General features: G+C 31.6%; 2 protein-coding genes across 2 annotated transcripts; both read right to left on the bottom strand.

Annotated features, from left to right (window-relative positions):
• Window positions 1-2,381: 2,381 nt before the first annotated feature.
• Window positions 2,382-3,321, bottom strand: LOC145011453 (kirola-like). The gene is made up of 2 exons (XM_078970179.1): window positions 3,089-3,321; window positions 2,382-2,830 (listed from the first exon to the last, which is right to left on the bottom strand). Exons 1-2 carry the CDS (start codon window positions 3,273-3,275, stop codon window positions 2,562-2,564), a joined length of 456 nt encoding a protein of 151 aa, XP_078826305.1. The 5' UTR covers window positions 3,276-3,321; the 3' UTR covers window positions 2,382-2,561.
• An 8,036-nt stretch (window positions 3,322-11,357) lies between these two features.
• Window positions 11,358-12,083, bottom strand: LOC145009630 (uncharacterized). The gene has a single exon (XM_078968288.1). It carries the CDS (start codon window positions 12,081-12,083, stop codon window positions 11,358-11,360), a length of 726 nt encoding a protein of 241 aa, XP_078824414.1.
• Between the last annotated feature and the right edge of the window lie 8,046 nt (window positions 12,084-20,129).

Genomic DNA, 20,129 nt, shown 5'->3' on the forward strand with positions numbered 1-20,129 from the left:
TTATTTTTTTTATTTAATGGTATATAAAAAATGTTTTTAGTCAAATTTATTTAAAATCTTAAAAAAATTATTTTTTTCTCCTATTTCACGTTTTTGTTTTTCAAAAAAAAAAAAATTGAAATCCAATCTCAAATCAATACACTTGTATCCACAAACAAAATGTTTCTTCAAAAAACCTAATACTACTCCAATCACAAATAAATGCACATCAAATTACAAATAGTTCATTCACTTAAATAAACACACTCATTCACATCAATACACTACTATTCATTAATAAATAAAGTCATTTACACATTAATACACTGCTATTCACAAATGAATACACTGTTATTTATAAATTAATACACATTCTATCAAAAATTGAATATCTCTAATCATAAATAAATACACCCATTCACATGAATATACTACAATTCATAAATACATACAACAATTCACACATCAATACACTGCTATTTATAAATAAATACACATTCTATCATAGACAAGTACAATACCCTTATTTAACAATACATGCAAAAACCTTCACAAATATGAATTTGGAACCTTTCATCCAACAATCCCTGTACAACTTCAGAAAAAGATTTCTCTTTTTCTTCCTTATGAACCCCACCATCTTTTGAAATTAAAGGAAGCCTCAGTCTCAGAGCAGCTTGAAATGTATTCTGATCGAAGGAAGAACAATTTCATCTTCCTGTGTTATTTAAGATAGATGTCCGATTGCAATCTTAAGAGAAAGGCAGAATGATTTCATCTTCGAAAATGATGAATCTGAGTTTGGGAAACAATAATCCGCGTGTGAGATTATAACTTAAGAACCTTAGATTATTTTACAAGAAAATAAGTGAACAAAAGGTTAATACAATCTTTATTTAATTGTCTTATAGAAGTACAGGATGTCCAAATTCATCCCTAAATCATCCAAAGGAAACTTTAATTGGTTAAACCACTCCAGCCATCAAACTAAACCAAACGACAAACAATTGATGCTACAACTGAAATGAAATAAGTGAACAAAAGAAGGAAGGATTTCACCTGTCTTCGGCAATGATGAATCTGAGTCCCAAATCTGGAAACAATAGCTAGTTCGAAAGAGCAAGGCGAAATGATTTCATCTTCTTGTATCTTTCAAGACGGATATCCGATTGCGATCTGATCCAGGTACACACCTCCCTCTCATTTTTCCATGAATCGATTGCAATCTGAACCAGGTACATACATCCCTCTCGGTTTTCCATGAATCGGGTTATAGGAGACCGATTGAGATCGAGTTGCAGGAGGCTGATTGGAAATCTATTTGCAGGTCCGATTAGGGCTACGAAAATCGAAGGTGTGGTGAAGGTAGGCTAAGATATGAATATATTGTGGTATGCAATTGATGGAGGCGGTCAACTGATTCAACCTAAGGTAGAGAGAGAGGGAGAAAGAGAGAGAAAGAAAGAGAGAGAGGATACGACAATGGAAATAAGGATGGGAATGAGAAATTATAGGATTAACCTAATGTTTCAATTACTGTTATACCCTTATGCTATTTTTAAAGTTACACTTTACTACCAATAATTTTAGAATTAACATAAATGACCCGTTTGATAATAGACTTAGATTTGAATATTTAGATGGGCTAGATGTGATCTCGCATTCTCTACCTTTTAGGTGTTTTCATTTGATCCTACTCATATATATATATATATATATATATATATATATATATATATATATATATATATATATATATATATATATATATAATATTTAAGTAGATATTTGTTTTCATATATAAATATATTTTTCCACATTAATACCTATAATATTTAAAAAAAATATACTTAGGATAAAAATATTAAAAAAAAATTATAAACTTAAAGGTTTTTTTATTTTTATTTTTTTTATGATTTTAATATAATGGTAACCAAAAAAACTTGTCACCAAGTAAAAGTGTATAATTGAATAATTTTTTCAAATATAATGACATCCTCTGTAATAAGTGAAGATTTTTTTTTTGTATATGTCATCTTTTCCTTTATTTTGACACTTATTATTTTGTGAAAATTTCAAAATTTTATTTTCCAGTAATTTTTTTAGGGATTTTCATTTTTTTAAAATAAAATTCCATAAAGTTGTAGTGGGTTTTGTAAGAAAATAAAATCATCTTATTAATTTGATAATAATTACATTCTGTTATGTAAAACATTACTTTATAAAATATTTAATGTTTATATATTGATATTAAATTTTTATGTGTAATGAACTCATATAATACACGACTCTCACACTTAATTAATGAACATAAAAATAGATTTAATATAAAATCGAATATTTTTGCTAATAAGAAGGTTTTTGTGGCAACTCCACTAAAACAAGAAAAAAAAGGAAGGAAATCCTGAATTAGTACATAATATCATATTATTAGAGTAGTTTCAAACCTCGAATACAACAAACATGCGAGAAGCAGCCATCCATGCCAAACTTTTATTTATTAAATACTTCATACTTTTATTAACTAAAGGCACACATGTGTAACTGCGTATATTCCTTCATATGCTTAAGGACTTAGGGATCTATTTACGGCTGGCATTCTCGTCCATCTCTTTGAGAATAGTAGTCATAAAGTCCATCAGCGAAGTTGGATATGGTACATCTGTATCTGGCTTCTCAAACTCATAGGTGTAAATGGCAAATCTTTTACCACCTTTTTCTTCAACATGAAATATTATTTTGAAGGTCTTGTATATCTCAACTAATTCTCCTCCAATTACCTTGAACACTATTTTGTGGTTTTTCTCGTCTACTGCTTCAATTATTTGTTTTGAAGCTTGCGGTTTCCCATCTTTTTTCCATGCAAAAAGAAGAGTTAAAATCGAATGGTGGTAGGGGTGAATAAGATTCAATGATTTCATGTCAACAACGATTGATTATTGATTATGTCGATTCAAACAGAAAAATGAATGTAAATTAGAGTGATTGTTTTTAGCTATGATTATGTCAAATTTACTTCTTTTGAGGATAATCTAGCCTGAAAGTAGGATAAATGATAAAAAAAACAACGCAAAAAAAAAAAAAAAATGAAGTTAGCCTAAAAACTTACCATTGGTAAAGTTCCAGCAAATGGTGGATCCAACATCACCTCTTTGACCACTAAGCAAGTCACAGCGATACATCTTATTAGAGCACATGGGAGGAATATCATTTGGTTTGAACCTCAAAAGATCATGCAACACATCTCCACCTGAATTTATCTCTACCTGTCCAATAAGATTTGCTGTTTGAGCCATCTCTTAGGTATTCCAAAGAAACCACTTGTGTTTTGAAAAAGAGATAACTGCAATATACAGATGCCATCAGCCTTTTTATAGTAGTACAATGGTTGACATGCATCGTTTCTTTTTATTGATATTGATTTATATATATATATATATATATATATATATATATATATATATATATATATATATATATATATATATATATATATATATATATATATATATATATATATATATATATATATATATATAACTAATATGCAAAATAATAATAATAATAATAAAATAAAATATAACATGAGGTGGCTTCGTATTATCTTTTCTTTTAAGGTAAACTTTCACCAAGATTCATATTCGTTTCAACTTCATGTTTTCTTTTTTCTATCAGGGTAAACTTTAACCAATATTCATATTCGTTTCAACTTTAAAACACCAATCTCTCAGGAAAAACAACCAGAAATCGGCTAGAAACCCGCTCTGATACCATCAAAAGAAACACGAATGATAAAGAACATAAAACTTCACAACATCAACAGTTTGTATTCATAAAGAACCAGTTGGTTTTGAACGAACTTACACATCAACCTCACTACAAATTCACTCAAACTCTCAGTACAAGAATCCTTGCTAGCTATTACTACACTCAAATTAATCTAGAAATGAAGAATGCATGAGAAGAACAAACCCTAGAAAAATCTAAATGTTACATAGAAAAATATCTAAGTGCGTGTGACAAAAAATGAAGTGTGTTAGCTTGAAACATACACACAGAGAATATATACTTCTGGGCAAACTATCAAATACACCCAAATTATCAATGGATAAAACCAACACCTTTTCTGCTAATGACTTTCTCACAAAATGAGTCGTAGTCCACATAATTGAATAATATGTCAAAATTAGTCCTCTGCATAAAATCTTAACAAAAAACTACAATAACACATATACAAAATAAAAACTACAATAACACATATACAAAATAAACCCAATGTTAAAAATATTCACACATAAGTGATATAGTAAAGGATATAGCAATAAATGACCAATGATTAGTTTGAGAATACATGTCATTATCTGAACATTATTTGAAAACTAAACAGACCGGTTAATTACTCGTTCTTTTATTCTTTTTTGACATGTACATATAATCTATTATGGAATTATTCATAAATCCACCTAGGATTTCAACGAGACTTGAACTTTCGATCTCAAAGAGAGAAAGTGAGAGCGCCACTTAATCGTGCTGATCTATAAACTCTTTGGTCGTTCTTCTAATTCTCTTATATATCTCTTCATCTTGAACTACAACATATACAACACCAGTCCTCTTCTTCCACCGGAACACCACCTATAGAAAGCAATCCCCTTGACCATTTCACAAAAGTATTCCATTCGAGCTGCTTATGATTGGGATTTTAATAGTGCATTGTTAGAAATGTATAGTTTACAACGAAGTTAGAACAGCTTTAAGGTTGGAATTTCATCTAGGTATTTTGGATAAACATAAATTTTCATAAATTAAATTATATATAGAGCGTCTTAAAATATACTACATATAGAAGTAGTCGGAAAGTGTATTTGCATATATTAAGTCTTGATAGTTTAAAAGAACTGGTTTGGCAAAAGAATCGACTTAAAATTGGCTAGTATATGTGCAACCTATGTTTGCCATATTGCAGTGCGTGTTCTAGGACGTCATATTTATCAGTAAAAAATTCATTAGCTATAAACATAGAGTTTAAGTACCAACATTTACATTTAGGGAAAATGACCGATAACCCCAATAAAATTTTCAAACTGTTCAAAAAACATCAATCATATATTTTGTTTGTTCATAAAAGCCCAACAAACTTAATATTTTGTCTAAAAAAGTCCAATGAAGTTTTCAAACCGTTCAAAAAAACCCCATCATGTTTTGTTTGATCAAAAGGTTAAGTTCTTTGGATTTTTTTAAACAAATAAAACATGATTTGAGTTTTTGTAACGGAGCTTAGTTGGGTTTTTTTAAACAAAATATTAAGTTTGTCGGGTTTTCTTGAACAGAAAAAAACATGATTGAGATTTTTTCAATGATATGAAAACTTTGTTGGACTCATAAGTCATTTTTCCTTTACATTTACCTACACCTTATTTATTTATTTATTTTTAAATTTTTTGAACCCTTTGGATATGACAATTAACAAACACGATTTCTATGGCCAGTTAGATTCGGAAATGTTTGGCCATTTACCTCCAATAAAAAATATGCTACTTATGTCAATTTGCTTGGAATAAAAAATATGTTGTACATATACATACCTTTGGAGCATATTCGTAAAAGTTATTAAGACCACTTAAAAGTTGCTTTCGTTGTTGAAGTATTCTTTGATGAAGTGATTCTTATGTGGACCTAATATGTTATTCTTATACACTTGTTACATAGAATACCTTAGATAAAGTTTGAGGTAAAAACGAGCCTTTCTAAGAACATGTATTTTTTAATCAATTAATCAAATTCATATTTATATCTATATATAATAGATATAAAAAAACTACTTCCATTATATTTATTTAAAACTCATAGTTTTTAACTTATCTCTTAATTACTACTTTACATATAAAATGGTTTTTTACGATTGTATGAAATATTATTTTGATACTAAAACTTTTTAGTTTTACTTAAAAGTCTTTTAATTATGATATTTAATTTGTTGGTATAGACCTATATAATATATAAATGTAGATTATATTAATAGGTTTTAAAAGTAAGACGCGGAAATAAGGACCTGAATACACATAAAACTCTAATTTAAAGATTATGACATGTGAAATAATTTTTTTACTCTTTTATTATTTATTTATGTTTTCATATTAGAGTTTTTATTTTTGTTTGTAACATTAATATATTTTTTTATTGTTTTTCATTTTCAATTTGGAAGTTAGTTTATATGTTGTTGTTTTACGATTTACTAACAAAATCAAAAACCAAAATAATCAAAATGCTTGTTAGCGGGTGATGGATGACATGTTAGTTATGATGAGTTTTGAGCATAACAACAAATCCTACGTGTTCATACAACCCTAATGCTTTGAATCTAGATTTTTACTAGTTTAACATGCAAACTTGGATACAGAAGAGAAACCCTAGGAGGCTAATATAAATTTGAAATCTATACTAAATAGGGTTTAGATCCATATCTTTATTGTTAAGTAGTAATAACAATGAAACCTTGATGATCTTGAACTCTTGAGAGCAAGTTCCTCAAATGTGATACCTCTAATGACTTATTAACACTAATGAGAGGAGAGAGGAGGAGATTACACCAGAATTTTAGCTCTTCTAAGGTTAAAAGCATTGGATGAAATTCTTAAGGGTTGGGGCCTTTATATAGCTGTTGGTTGCTTAGAGTCAAAGCTAGGATTTGCTGGAGGAAACCCTAATTTCCAGCTTAAAGCCTAAGCAGTCCATATGGACTCCCATTCTTAAGGCTATAGGCGAAAACCTATAGGGACTCCTTATAATTTTCGCCCACTCATTCCATGGGGTCCATTAGCCCAAATTCACAACTATCACTAAATTGCAAAACAACCCTTTATACTTTTAATTAATTCATTTAATCCCAAAATTAATTCCAAACTAATTTCTGATTAAATACTAATTAAATAAAATGATTTCTAATTAATATATATATATATATATATATATATATATATATATATATATATATATTTCTCACAATATATTAATAAACTATTTATATTAATTTTTTATTCCAAATAATAAATTCAACTTCTCTCCAAAAGTCATCATGTCAAGTTGCTAGAGTGAAGGAAACCCAAAAGGACTATGCTACTATCAATTCAAGTATATACCAATTATAGTTATGAGTTTAGAAACCTAATCCAACAGTCTCCCACTTGGATAAGTTTAATAACTATACTTGCTAGTACAACTTCAAAAATTAACCAGCACATTGTAGCTCTCAAAAGTCATTGTCAAACTCTAACCTAGTTAGTTATGTGTTCTTAGATAAGGGATCATATAATCCTCCGTTCTACAGGATATCATGTAGAGAAATGACATGAAACATAATTATTCTCATTGTCCAATAGTTTGTTTTCGCGATTTCCGATTTGTAATGACAAAGAACTTAATTGAACACATCAATTCAGTCCTGACCGGGCCCGACACATAAGTCAACACCAAATCATCGAGGGGCCCAAGATATTGCTTTTTCCCCATATGACAAAAGGAACAGATAAACTTTGACTTATATGCTTGTACTATTTATTCATCAAATCATACATAATAATACGTTTTATAACATCAAGTTACTGATGCGTTTACACATTATCAATGAACAACCAACTTGTAAACAACATTTCATATATCTCAGTTTAAAGATTATACGATATTATCGTCTCAGAATTACTCGTGATAAATTTCATGAAGTAAATATCTGAGCATGGGTTATTCCAATACTCAAATCTCCATTTCAGAAGTACCCATGAATGTTGCAGCAAACCATTGCTATGTCAAAACACTTAGACAGTCTACAATCCAATTCATGATAGTCTTAATTCAGTGCTTACTTCCAAAGTATGATTGACTATGGATGTTTTGAATAATCTAATTATTCAGGAAGTAAAACATGCAAAGTTGAAATACAATGATAAACAATTGACAAATGATAGTAAACAATATTCATAAATAATTCTCCATTATTTAATCATCAAATTTATGTTCCATTATTTGTTACAAGTTTCTGAAAATCTATCTAATGACTAAAACTAATATCATCCTTCAGACCAATGCTCATTGCATGCTGAACAAGCATAATCCTTCTTAGACCCTCTGTGAGGGGATCAACAAGATTCTCTTCTGATGATACCTTATTAACGATGAGGTGTCCTTCTTCTACTCGATGTCTGATAAAATGATATTTTTTGTCGATATGTATTGATCTACCATGATCTCTCGGTTCCTTGGTTAAGGCAACCGCTCCTTTATTATCACATAAAATTTTGATAAGCTCCTTAATGGTTGACACAACTCCAAGGTCTCCAATGAAGTTCTTCAACCATATATCCTCCTTTGATGCTTCGCTCATAGCTAAGTACTCTGATTCACAGGCTAAATCAGCCACCATTTCCTGCTTGGAACTTTTCCAAGTCACCGCTCCTCCATTAAGGGTAAACACCTGACCAGACTGAGAACGAAAGTTGTCTCTGTCTGTCTGAAAATTAGCATCTCTAAGTCCATTAACTCTTAAGTCACCACTGTCACCAAGCACAAGGACCTAGTCCTTTGTCCTTCGCAGATACTTAAGAATGTTCTTAACCGCTATCCAATGAGCTTTACCCAGATTTTCCTAATATCGACTAACCATGCTTAAAGCAAAAGTCACGTCAGGGCGAGTACATGTTATAGCGTATATGATCGATCCAACGACGGATGCATATGGAACTCGGCTCATCTCTACTACCTCTGCATCGGTACTCTGACTCTGAGTCTTACTCAGCTTGATATTACTCTGGACATGTAACTCTCCCTTCTTTGAATTTTCCATGCTAAAACGTTTTAGCACCTTATCCGAATAAGTACTTTGACTAAGTCCAATTAGTCTTCTACTCCTATTTCTTAAAATCCTTATTCCTAGAATATAGGCAACCCCTCCCAGATCCTTCATAGCGAAACACTTTCCAAGTCAGGACTTAACTTCCTGCAAAGTTGGAATGTTGTTTCCTATAAGTAGTATGTCATCAACATATAATACTAGGAAGGTGACTATACTTTCACTACCTTTGACATATATACACTATTGATCCTAACTCCTAGAAAAGCCAAACTCTTTGACCTGCTCATCAAAGCAAAGATTCCATCTACAAGAAGCTTGTTTGAATCCATAGATTGATTTCTCAAGCTTACACACTCTATTGGGGTATTTATCATCCACAAAACCCTCTGGCTAACTCATGTAAACATCCTCAGCCAACTTTCCATTAAGGAAGCGGTTTTGACATTCATCTACCAAATTTCATAATCATGAAACGCAGCTATTGCTAACATAACCCTAATAGACTAAATCTTAGACACTGGTGAGAAGGTCTCATCATAGTTAAGCCATGGGGCTTGAGTAAAGCCCTTAACAACCAATCGTGCCTTGAACATGTGTCACTTTCCATCCATGTCGGTCTTCTTCTTGAATATCCATTTTCACCCAACTGTCTTTCAACCTGGTACATTATCAACCAAGTTCCAAACTTGATTGCCATACATGGAGTGGATCTCGTTGTCTATTTCCTTTTTCCATTTAGCAGACTTAGAGCCCGCCATGACTTCCTTGTAGTTAGAAGGTTCATCCAAATTTACCAGTATACTATCACTAATAAACGTATCACCTATGGAAACCAGAAAACTCTGGTGTCATTCTAACTCGAGTGGAACGTCTAAGAGGTAACGACTCGTCAATTGGTTGAACAAAAATTTCTTCCTCTGGTTGAGTGCTAGTGTTAGAGGTTCATTCATCGCTTGACTCTTGAATTTCTTCAAGATCAATTGCACTCCCACTATCATCTTTTCATATGAGCTCTCTCTCTCTCTCTCTCTCTCTCTCTCTCTCAACTCCCCTTTGTGATATGAAAACCACATTCTTACTAGGTCTGTAGAACAAGTATCCAAAGGACTTTTGTGGGTAATCGATGAAAATACACCGCTCACTTCGAGGTTCAAGCTTGTCGTGAGTCTCTCATCTAACAAAATCTTCACAACCCCAAACCTTGATATGTGCCAACGAAGGAACCTTCCCTGTCCACATCTCGTAAGGTGTTTTGGCAACATTCTTTGTCAATACTAAATTAAGAATATGGGCGGAAGTCTCTAAGGCATACCCCCAAAAGATATTGGTAGCGAAGCTTGATTCATCATGGAACGAACCATGTCCAACAAGGTTCAATCATGCCTCTCCGCCACACCATTAAGTTGTGGTGTCCTAGGAGGTGTCAATTGCGAAACAATTCCACATTCCTTGAGATAGTCATGGAACTCGATACTAAGATATTCAACACCCCTATCAAATCTGAGCATCTTGATCTTCCTGCCCAATTGATTTTTGACTTCATGTTTGAATTCTTTGAACTTTTCAAAGGTTTATGACTTATGTGTAATTAAGTAGATATATCCATATCTGCTATAATCATCAGTAAAAGTCACATAAAATCAATTTGCATCCCTTGTGGTGGATCTAAAGGGCCCACACACATGCGTGTTTATAAGATCCAACAATCCCTCACTTCTTTCACATGAACCCCATGAAAGGTGATTTAGTCATCTTTCGAAGTAAACAATATTCTCATGTATCATCCGACCTCAAGTAGAATGATTCCACTATTTCATCCTTTTGTAGTTGGGCAATGCGCTTCTTGGTAACATGTCCAAGACGACAATGCCACAAGCATGCCTTGTCTAAACCATTAGATTCATCAATTTGCAACACACTATTTCCTAAATTGTCTACTACCATCACGGTTTCATATACACTATCACAAGGTAATGCTTCAAAATAAAATACACCATTATAATAAGCATTAATAGAACCATACTCATTATTGAAAGAATACCTAAAACCTTGTCTGTACAAACCATGAAAAGAAATAATATTCCTCGTCATTTCTGACGAGTTGCGACAATTGTTCAAATCTAAACTTAACCCACTACTAAGCACTAAAGAGTAAACCCCAATCATGGTAACATGAGACGATCTCCTATTTCCCATAATTAGGTTCAACTTCCCATGCTCCACATTCTCACTTCTTCTTAGCCCTACAAGTCAGAGAAAATGTGAATATTACATCCTGTATCAAGGATCCAAGAATTAGAATTCGATGCGTTTTTAGATTGAAAAGTGTAAATACCTGTCGAGGTTGGCTTAATCTTGCCATCCTTTATGTCTTGCAAGTACTTGGGGCATCTTTTCTTCCAATGCCCCTTGTCATGGCAGTAAAATCAAGTAGCCTATTTAGGGTCAAAGGTAGAGGAGCTTCAGAACTAGATTTTCCTTTAGGGCCATTACTTGACGAATCGGCTTGAGAATTTCCCTTCCAGTTCTGTTTTTAGGGAGCTTTCTTCTTCTTCCCCTTCCCTTGACCAATAGCTAAGATGGTAGTAGTAGCAGTAGCAGGAGTAGTGGAGGAAATACACTTTCCCTTCATTCCACTATCAGGTGTTCTCATCAAGCTTTGAAGTTGACTCAATGTGACTTCCTCCTTATTCAGATGATAAGTCATAACAAACTGATCATAACAAGACGGAAATGAGTGAAAGACTATATCAGTAGACAATTCCTCATCAAATTTCACATTGAGCTTCAAGAGATGATCCACATATTGTTGCATGTGTTGCAAGTGGCTCGTGATGGACTCTTCGTCCTTCATCTTGCTGGTTATGAGAGACTTCACTATTTCATACCTCTCTTGAAGAGCTCGTTGATGGTACTTTTCCATTAAGCCCTTGTTCATCTCGTATGGCCAATAGTCCTCATATAACCTCTGAAGCTCGGGAGTCATAGTAGCAACCATGATGCACGACACTTTGGTCGCATCATTGCAATGTCTCTTGTACTTAATAATTTCTTCAGGAGTAACTTTAGTTTCATCAATCTCGTTCAGCTGTTTCTCAAGAACGTATGCCGTGTCCTCGAATCTCAAATCCATCTTGATGTTGCTAATCCAATCATTATAATTGGATCCATCAAAGGTGACTTTTGAGCAGATGCTCAAGAGCAAGAAGTGGTTAGAGTTTTTGTTGGAGGAGCCAAAAGCATTGTTGGAAGTTGACATCTACAAAGGAAGAATGGAAAGTATTGATTAGATAAGGAAATCCTCAATATAACACCCAAATGAAATATTAAGGCTAGGATCCAACTAAATAATTCACAATTCATAAGAGGGATGTCGTAATCCAATTGCTAATTATTTAAAGCTAGGTAAATGACGATTTACCAATTTCACCATGAAAAATGAAATTTAAACGAATTAGGTTTTAGATGAAATTACTATATCTTTTAAGATTCATTGAACTATTCAATGGCATGTTTAATCTCGATGATGCCCTTTCCATTTGTGACTGGGATACCGAGAATCACAAAAAAGGTGTAATAATCATGCAAATTAGCTTGATATTGTCGATGTCATTTATCACCTAATCAACATGTCGGTTAACCACATACGCTCCATTGATCAATGATAATTTATGAGCTACCTATTTCCACCCTTTATTAGTCCAGATTACTATGTCGGTTAACCACACACACTCCACTAACGACTTTTATAAAGTACATTGTACATTTTCATGGATAAGCATCAAATTCACATATTCCTAAAGTAAGTAAGATTGGGAATTTTATGAAAGCATTTAGTTACTTTATTTATTTCATTATACTTATTAATGAGAGTTTAGTGTCCTATCAAACCCGTTTAGCTAACGACCCTCCACCAATCAAGGAAGCGGTGGGTGAGAGTGGACACCCATTCAACCGTCATATTATAGGCAGTTTCCTTATACGCTCTTATAGATTGGCTTCGTGAATGAAGTCTACTCACTGTAAGACTGACCTTTTCTTATATATATATATCTTTACTATCTTATAAAAGAAATCTAACTATTTCTAAAAATAGATTGATTATAATAATATTATTTTTTTAAGACGTCCAAATGATGAAGCTGATAGTACAAGTAACCATTAATAAAATAATATTAAATTTTAACCACATTTTGAATTCAAATATTTATCATCAAATCTCCTTATATTTCTCAACAATTTGATATGGTTCCCTCAAATCCTGGATTCATTCAAATTTTGAACCCTTTTAGATATCCTTAAATTTAGCATGTTGATTCAAATATCCCTCCAATCGCATATACCTCTTTGTTCCCTCCTCTGCTATAAAGCCCACCGTCCAGGAACAAAAAATGACTTCATCTCCCAAATAACACCATAGTTTGATTATTTTGTCTTTGACATGTACTTTCTTTTGTAATCTTTACTATCTTATAAAAGAAATCTAACTATTTCTAAAAATAGATTGATTATAATAATATTATTTTTTTAAGACGTCCAAATGATGAAGCTGATAGTACAAGTAACCATTAATAAAATAATATTAAATTTTAACCACATTTTGAATTCAAATATTTATCATCAAATCTCCTTATATTTCTCAACAATTTGATATGGTTCCCTCAAATCCCGGATTCATTCAAATTTTGAACCCTTTTAGATATCCTTAAATTTAGCATGTTGATTCAAATATCCCTCTAATCGCATATACCTCTTTGTTCCCTCCTCTGCTATAAAGCCCACCGTCCAGGAACAAAAAATGAATTCATCTCCCAAATAACACCATAGTTTGATTATTTTGTCTTCGACATGTACTTTCTTTTGTAAAATAACATTTTTGTAGAGAAAACATATCACCAAAAGAATTTACACGCCCCGCCGCTTTGCGCGGGTACACTGCTAGTATATATATATATATATATATATATATATATATATATATATATATATATATATATATTAACGTATTTATATATAATGTGGATGAACAATTATTGTGCGGACTTGTGAACAATGCTAGTCTATGAGCATTAGTAAGAGAATGAGTTGTTTAGTAATGCGAATACGTTCAACCTTACAAAAATATCATCATTTTCATGCATTCTCACTAATTCTTATTTATTTTTGTTCTCATACATCGTTTTTCACTCATTTTCATTATGACAGAATACGGCTCAATAAACATTCTGATAACATTCTGACAGAATGAGAATAATAATAAAAAGTCTACAATAACTTTATAGATGATTTAATTAGCGAGAATGTGTGTTAATTACAATAGTTATGTAAGATTGAACGTATTTATATTATCAAACAACATATTCTTTTTGTTATTCTCACAGAATAACACTGTCCACACGTCCGTACAACAGATTTCGATCCACATTTGAGCCTAACTCTCTCTTTCTCTCTCTCTCTCTCTCTATATATATATATATATATATATATATATATATATATATATATATGTATGTATTTTAAACTTTTAAAATACTATGGTTCATTTAAGATTTCAAAATTAAACTATTAAATTAAATTTTAAATTATAAAACCAAAGGGTGTATTTTTAAAACTTTTCAAAAATACTAGGTTAAATTTTTTAATAATTAAATTAACAAATTAATTTATCTTTATCAAAAAATTCAACCCAATCATGAATTCATGATAAGAATACAAGATTACTGATTCAATTTTCCAATTTTAAATCATTAAAACGAATTAAGGTAATTGTCCTAATCAATCCATGAAAGATTTGTCAAAGCCGAAAATCTAGGATCTGACCGCTAAAATCGTCAAGTCTGGGCAATGCACTTTTTGAGTTTGATTAAAAGAATGGTGATTATATTCCCTTCTCCTTTGGATAATTCACAATTGCATCATATTCAACAGAAAACTAAACCTAGCTCTGATACCACTGATGGGTTTTGAGCATAACAATAGATCATATGTCTTCATGCAACTCAAATACTTTGGATCTAGGTTTTCACTAGTTGAACACGCAAACTTGGATACAAAAGAGAAACCCTAGGAGGCTAATATAAATTTTTAAATCTATACTAAATAGGGTTTAGATGCATACCTTTATTGTTATGTTGTAATAACAATGAAACCTTGATGATCTTGAACTCTTGAGATCAAGTGCTTGGAATGTGACACCTCTAATGGCTTACAAACACTCTTTGCATGAGGATGAGAGGAAAGAGGAGAGAGGAGGAGATTACACCATAATTTTGGCTCCTCCACGGTTAAAAAGAATTGGACAAAATTTTTAGGGGTTGAGGCCTTTATATAGTTGTTGGTTGCTTAGAGACAAAGTTAGGGTTTGCTGGAGGAAACCCTAATTTCCAGCTTAAGGCCTAAGCACTCCATGGACTCCCATTCATAAGGCTATGGATGAAAACTTATAGGGCCTCCCAATAATTTTCGTCCACTCCTTCCATGAAGTCTATTAGCCCAATTTCATAACTATCAATAAATTGCAAAACAGTCCCTTATACTTTTAATTAATTCCTTTAATCCCAAAATTAATTCCTAATTAATTTATGATTAAATATCAATTAAAAATGATTTCTAATTAATATATCATTCTAATAATATATTAATAAATCATTTATATTAATTTATTATTCCAAATAATAAATTCAACTTCTCTCCAAAAGTCATCCTGTCAAGTTGCTAGAGTGAAGGCAACCCAAAATGATTGTGCTACTATCAATTCATGTATATACCAATTATAGTTATGGTTTTAGAAACCTAATCCAACAAATTATACAAAGAATAATTATATGTTAGTAATAAATAACGAAACGAAATCATAAAGAATTTATCACGAGTTATACCAGTGATGTAGCTTTAATAAAAATCATGGAAAACCGGCTAATGTAGACATTTACCTTAAATATATGAACATGCTTTATAAAACATAATTTAGTTTTTTCATAGAAATTTTGGTCAAATAAATTATAAGGGTATTTTTAAGTATAAGATTTTATCTATATTTAGTAAATAATGGATTTCAAAATCAAATTTATTCAGAAATTAACTGGTTTGTTCTAGATTATCTCTAGATTTCTTGGTTATCATTTTCAGTTCATCATGAAAAGAGTGTAATGAACACGATGAGAAGATTATGAACACTTATCTTACTAAGGAGAGATTATGAGTGTGATGAACATAATGATGTGACATTTTTGTTTTGGAAATTAGGCCCTTTAATTTACACTTTACTACAACAACAAACAATAAAAAAACAACACTTGATACATGATTTTCAAAAAAGATGAATAGAGGGAGGAGGAAGAGATTTTTGTGACACTATGTTGTTGCACTTTTATTCAGAAAACGGAAAGCTTTTATAGCTTACAAAACCTAACGACTCTAAACAAAAACTAAGCCCAAATTTTGTAACACCCTGACTGTCGTCGGAAATGCCAAGTTGCGCGACAAAAATCAGTGATCATAGTTGTTAAACATACATTGAATAATAAAAATATAATATTTTATTATTACCAAAATAGAAAATTGCATTGACAAATGCTATTGCTAAATCTCGAAACACGTATAACAATTTGGCGATTACAAATAAATGCTACAATAACTGAGAGTCTTCTATGTAAACTCTTCCGACCTGCTAAATAACCTGAGAATACATGCATTAAGATACATCAACAAAATTGTTGGTGAGTTCTACTAGTTTCGACAAAAAGTACTTTTATAACTAAATGTGTTTTATAAAATTTATCTGGTTGGCCAACTTTTATAAATACGTACTTTTCTATCAAAAGTATTAAATAAATGAGTTATAAAAGTGTATTTGGACTCATTTAGAAATATCATTTGTTCAAGTTTAAAAATACAAAATTTGGCAAAATACATATAAGTAAGTCATACTAATATCAAATTTTTACGGTTCTCATGACCAAAATGCATCTTTATATAAAGATTTTGAATATCAAATTATATAAAAATAAGGTATTTTACCCTTTAGGAAAACATAAATAACCAACTTTAATCTTTAAGTTTCGTAAAAGAAATGGTAAAGTATGTATGTAAAACTCATAGATTTGAGTTTATAAAGCTTGTAGGATTGTGTCGTAGTAGTTATTAAGTGTTTTCTTACTTAATTTCTGGTATTGACACTACTAGTGTGGAGTCTCAAACTATCTCATTACATACATTCTCTTTCAACTAATATAAGTGAACAAAAAACCCTGTATAATTCCAATATCAATTCTAAACGGTAACAAAACAAATATGAGATCTATAATGAGTTTATAGTCGAACTACGACACTACACTATAACACTAACTCTAGAATTGCGTGTACTGATAGTCATCCTCAACGTTTTAATACATAGTGGAATAAATAAAGATAGAACGTCAACTTAATCGAACTATGACACTACACTACAACACTAGTTCCAGAATAGAGTGCACTGATAGTTATCCTCAATGTTTTAATCCATAGTGGAATAAATAAAGACTGAAAGTCAGCCCATAACCGAACTTTGACACTACACCACAACACAAGCTCCATAATTGAGTGTCGTCATCCTCAACGTTTTAATACTTTGTGGAATAAATAATTACTAAATGTCAGTGCCTAATCCGTCTCGTCAAATGACGTTTGTAGCTAGCAACTCCAGGCGGGTGGACGAACCATATAAGTCTAATAATATGAATCTTATACCTATCGTTCTTTGTGCCTCACAGATTGACGGTTATAAAAATTATAGGGTTTTTACTAAGACACACAATCTTAGTATACCTAACAACATAGCCCTAATGGTTTAGGAAACAAACCTAACTTATATGGCTTTAGAAACAACGTGACGCTGCAGGGAGACACTGGTGTGTTGGATCCTAACAATATGTCTAAGCATACTAGTCCTAAAATTCCCATTATAATTTTGTTTTTCAATAATAATCTTTGATTGAAGTATTTTTAGTATTTGAGATTCATAAGACTTATAGGATTTCCAAATTTTATTGTCCATTATGATGAAATTGGGGCAGCATAACGGCTGTTTTTAGAATATTTTCGAAGTTTCAACCAACGTGAAGCCAACAATTTGCATGTATTTATAATTCATGTGATCAATACAGTACAATATTTCGCAAATAACAACTCTTAAGTCTTGAAGTCAATCATGTTATTTATTGCAATAAAAATCTATAACTTAATAAAGTAAGTTTTATTTTTATAACTAATATAAATATATTAGTCAATTTTACATAACTTATATATATTAAAGTTAATGCTCTACAACCTTAACTATTAATTATACAATTTCATAAATTTGACTTCTCCACCGGATATGACAATGTACTTTCATTTATTTGCAATTAACATTTTTGCTTATTTTTATATCTTTTCATGCCTGCATGACATACTTTAACTTATACATATAAAATTCATCATTTTTGTGACTTTTAATCCTAACTTGTGTTATTATATCAGTTTACTTATAATATTGTGATTTTTCTTAATAATTATATTCATATATCAAAACATGGTATAAGTATATTATCTTTTAGCAATCTACTTTAACTTCCATGATTTATTAATGATTTATAACATTTTAAATTGCTATTTCATAAACTTTGATAAATAATAAGTACGATGCAATTTAACATACAAAAGCTTGAAAATTATCAAAGCTTCATTTAACACGCATGCATTCTCCCCCAAATATTACAACTATAAAAGAGAGACCGTAGAAACTCACATTTGAAGCATGAGTCCGATTTGTTCGGAGTTTGTTCATTTTTATGAAGCTTCATGTGAGAAGACACATACTAACACCCTTTTTGTGCTCAAATAAACCCGGATACTATTTTTGAAATATTTTAAACAAAAGGGACTTGATTTGTAATAATTTAAATTCAAAAAGGGTTATGTTGAAATTAACTAACATAAGGGGCTATTTTTGTGATAAATTACATTAAAAAGGATAGTTTTGATATTTTAAAACAATGTAGGATCTGTTTTTGGTTAAAATGTACAAACAAGGGGTTGACATATAATCAATTAAACAAATAGGACTAATTTTGATTGACTAGTACATTTGGAGGGCTGTTTGGTTAATTTTACACAAAAGGACTTGTTTTTTGTCAAATCACTAAATATACAAAGGGTGCGTATTTGTTTCTTCAGTAGATCGAGAATGGGAGGATCGACTGATCAAAACAACAAATCGAGGTGGTTTGGTGGTGGCTAGGCAAATCATGAAGGAAAGGGAAGCCGATGAAAATTCGTTGCCAGTGATAGTGACAGTGAAGGGAAGGGTCTTCGGTCTTGACCGGTCGTAAAAAAGAGCGAAGGCAGAAATAGAAGGAGGGTCTTCGATCGTCGTCTGACAGAGAAGGGAGAAGTAAGAACGGAAATTCACAGCATTTGGGGGTGTTCGTAGGATTACTCAGCAGATCGCAAGGAAGGGGAAGAAACCCATTTTCTGGCGATCCTCTTGGCCTTCTTTGACTCCGCCATCGGCAACTACAGATCGAAGGCAGATCGGTGACTTCATAGGGGTTTGTTGGCCTCGAAATCAGGCTACAAAGTGGAGGGTGCGACTAAAACCGATCTCTAACGACCAAGCCTTCAATTCGGTCGTGGAGATCGAGAGAGACAACAACAGCCTTAGGGAGTGTTTATGGTTGTGTTACCCAACCAGAGTAAGAGCGGAGGAGGCAGACACGGTGGTTGGTGGCCTCTTCTTTGGCTAGCGATGAAGAAATGAGAGAGAAGGGACGAAACGAGAGAAAGATACATTGGGAGGTAAAGTGAAAGAAAATTGTAACTTGCATTTGAAGCATAACTTCTTGCAAAATTTGAAACGTCTTCATTGACTTTTTGGGCAAAAATCATTTGTCATGTATTTTATTTTACTTTTATTTAGAAAATTTTGTTTCTCGATTTTTATGTAATCAAACCGTTTCATGAAAATTTTATGTCTGCTTATTATCTGGTTTGTGGGGAGAAATGCAGACGAAATTCAATTCTATATACGAAACTCCATGAAATAAGGTTTAAAGTTTCACGATTAATTGGATTTGACTCGTTAGATTTTACGAATCTGATTTTGCTCGAGATTAAAAATATGGTAAAAATGGAATATAATAATATTGTAACAATTGGTAAAAATAGGAAAGATAGTATGATGTTATGTTTTGATTATTAAGCAATAGGAGTATTTTATCAAAAATGGTTGAAGGAATTTAATATGTTTTATTTAGATAAGTTCTTGTGAAATATAAAATAAGTAACT

The sequence above is a fragment of the Lactuca saligna genome, chromosome 8, assembly GCF_052625555.1.
Source record: "Lactuca saligna cultivar CGN05327 chromosome 8, ASM5262555v1, whole genome shotgun sequence".
NCBI classification, from domain to species: domain Eukaryota; kingdom Viridiplantae; phylum Streptophyta; class Magnoliopsida; order Asterales; family Asteraceae; genus Lactuca; species Lactuca saligna.

Coding starts and splice junctions, on each gene's coding strand:
- LOC145011453 (XM_078970179.1), bottom strand. CDS start 3,275: ATGGCTCAAACAGCAAATCTTATTGGACAGGTAGAGATAAATTCAGGT. Junction 2,831..3,088: donor TTGCTGGAACTTTACCAATG/GTAAGTTTTTAG, acceptor CATGGAAAAAAG/ATGGGAAACCGCAAGCTTCA.
- LOC145009630 (XM_078968288.1), bottom strand. CDS start 12,083: ATGTCAACTTCCAACAATGCTTTTGGCTCCTCCAACAAAAACTCTAAC.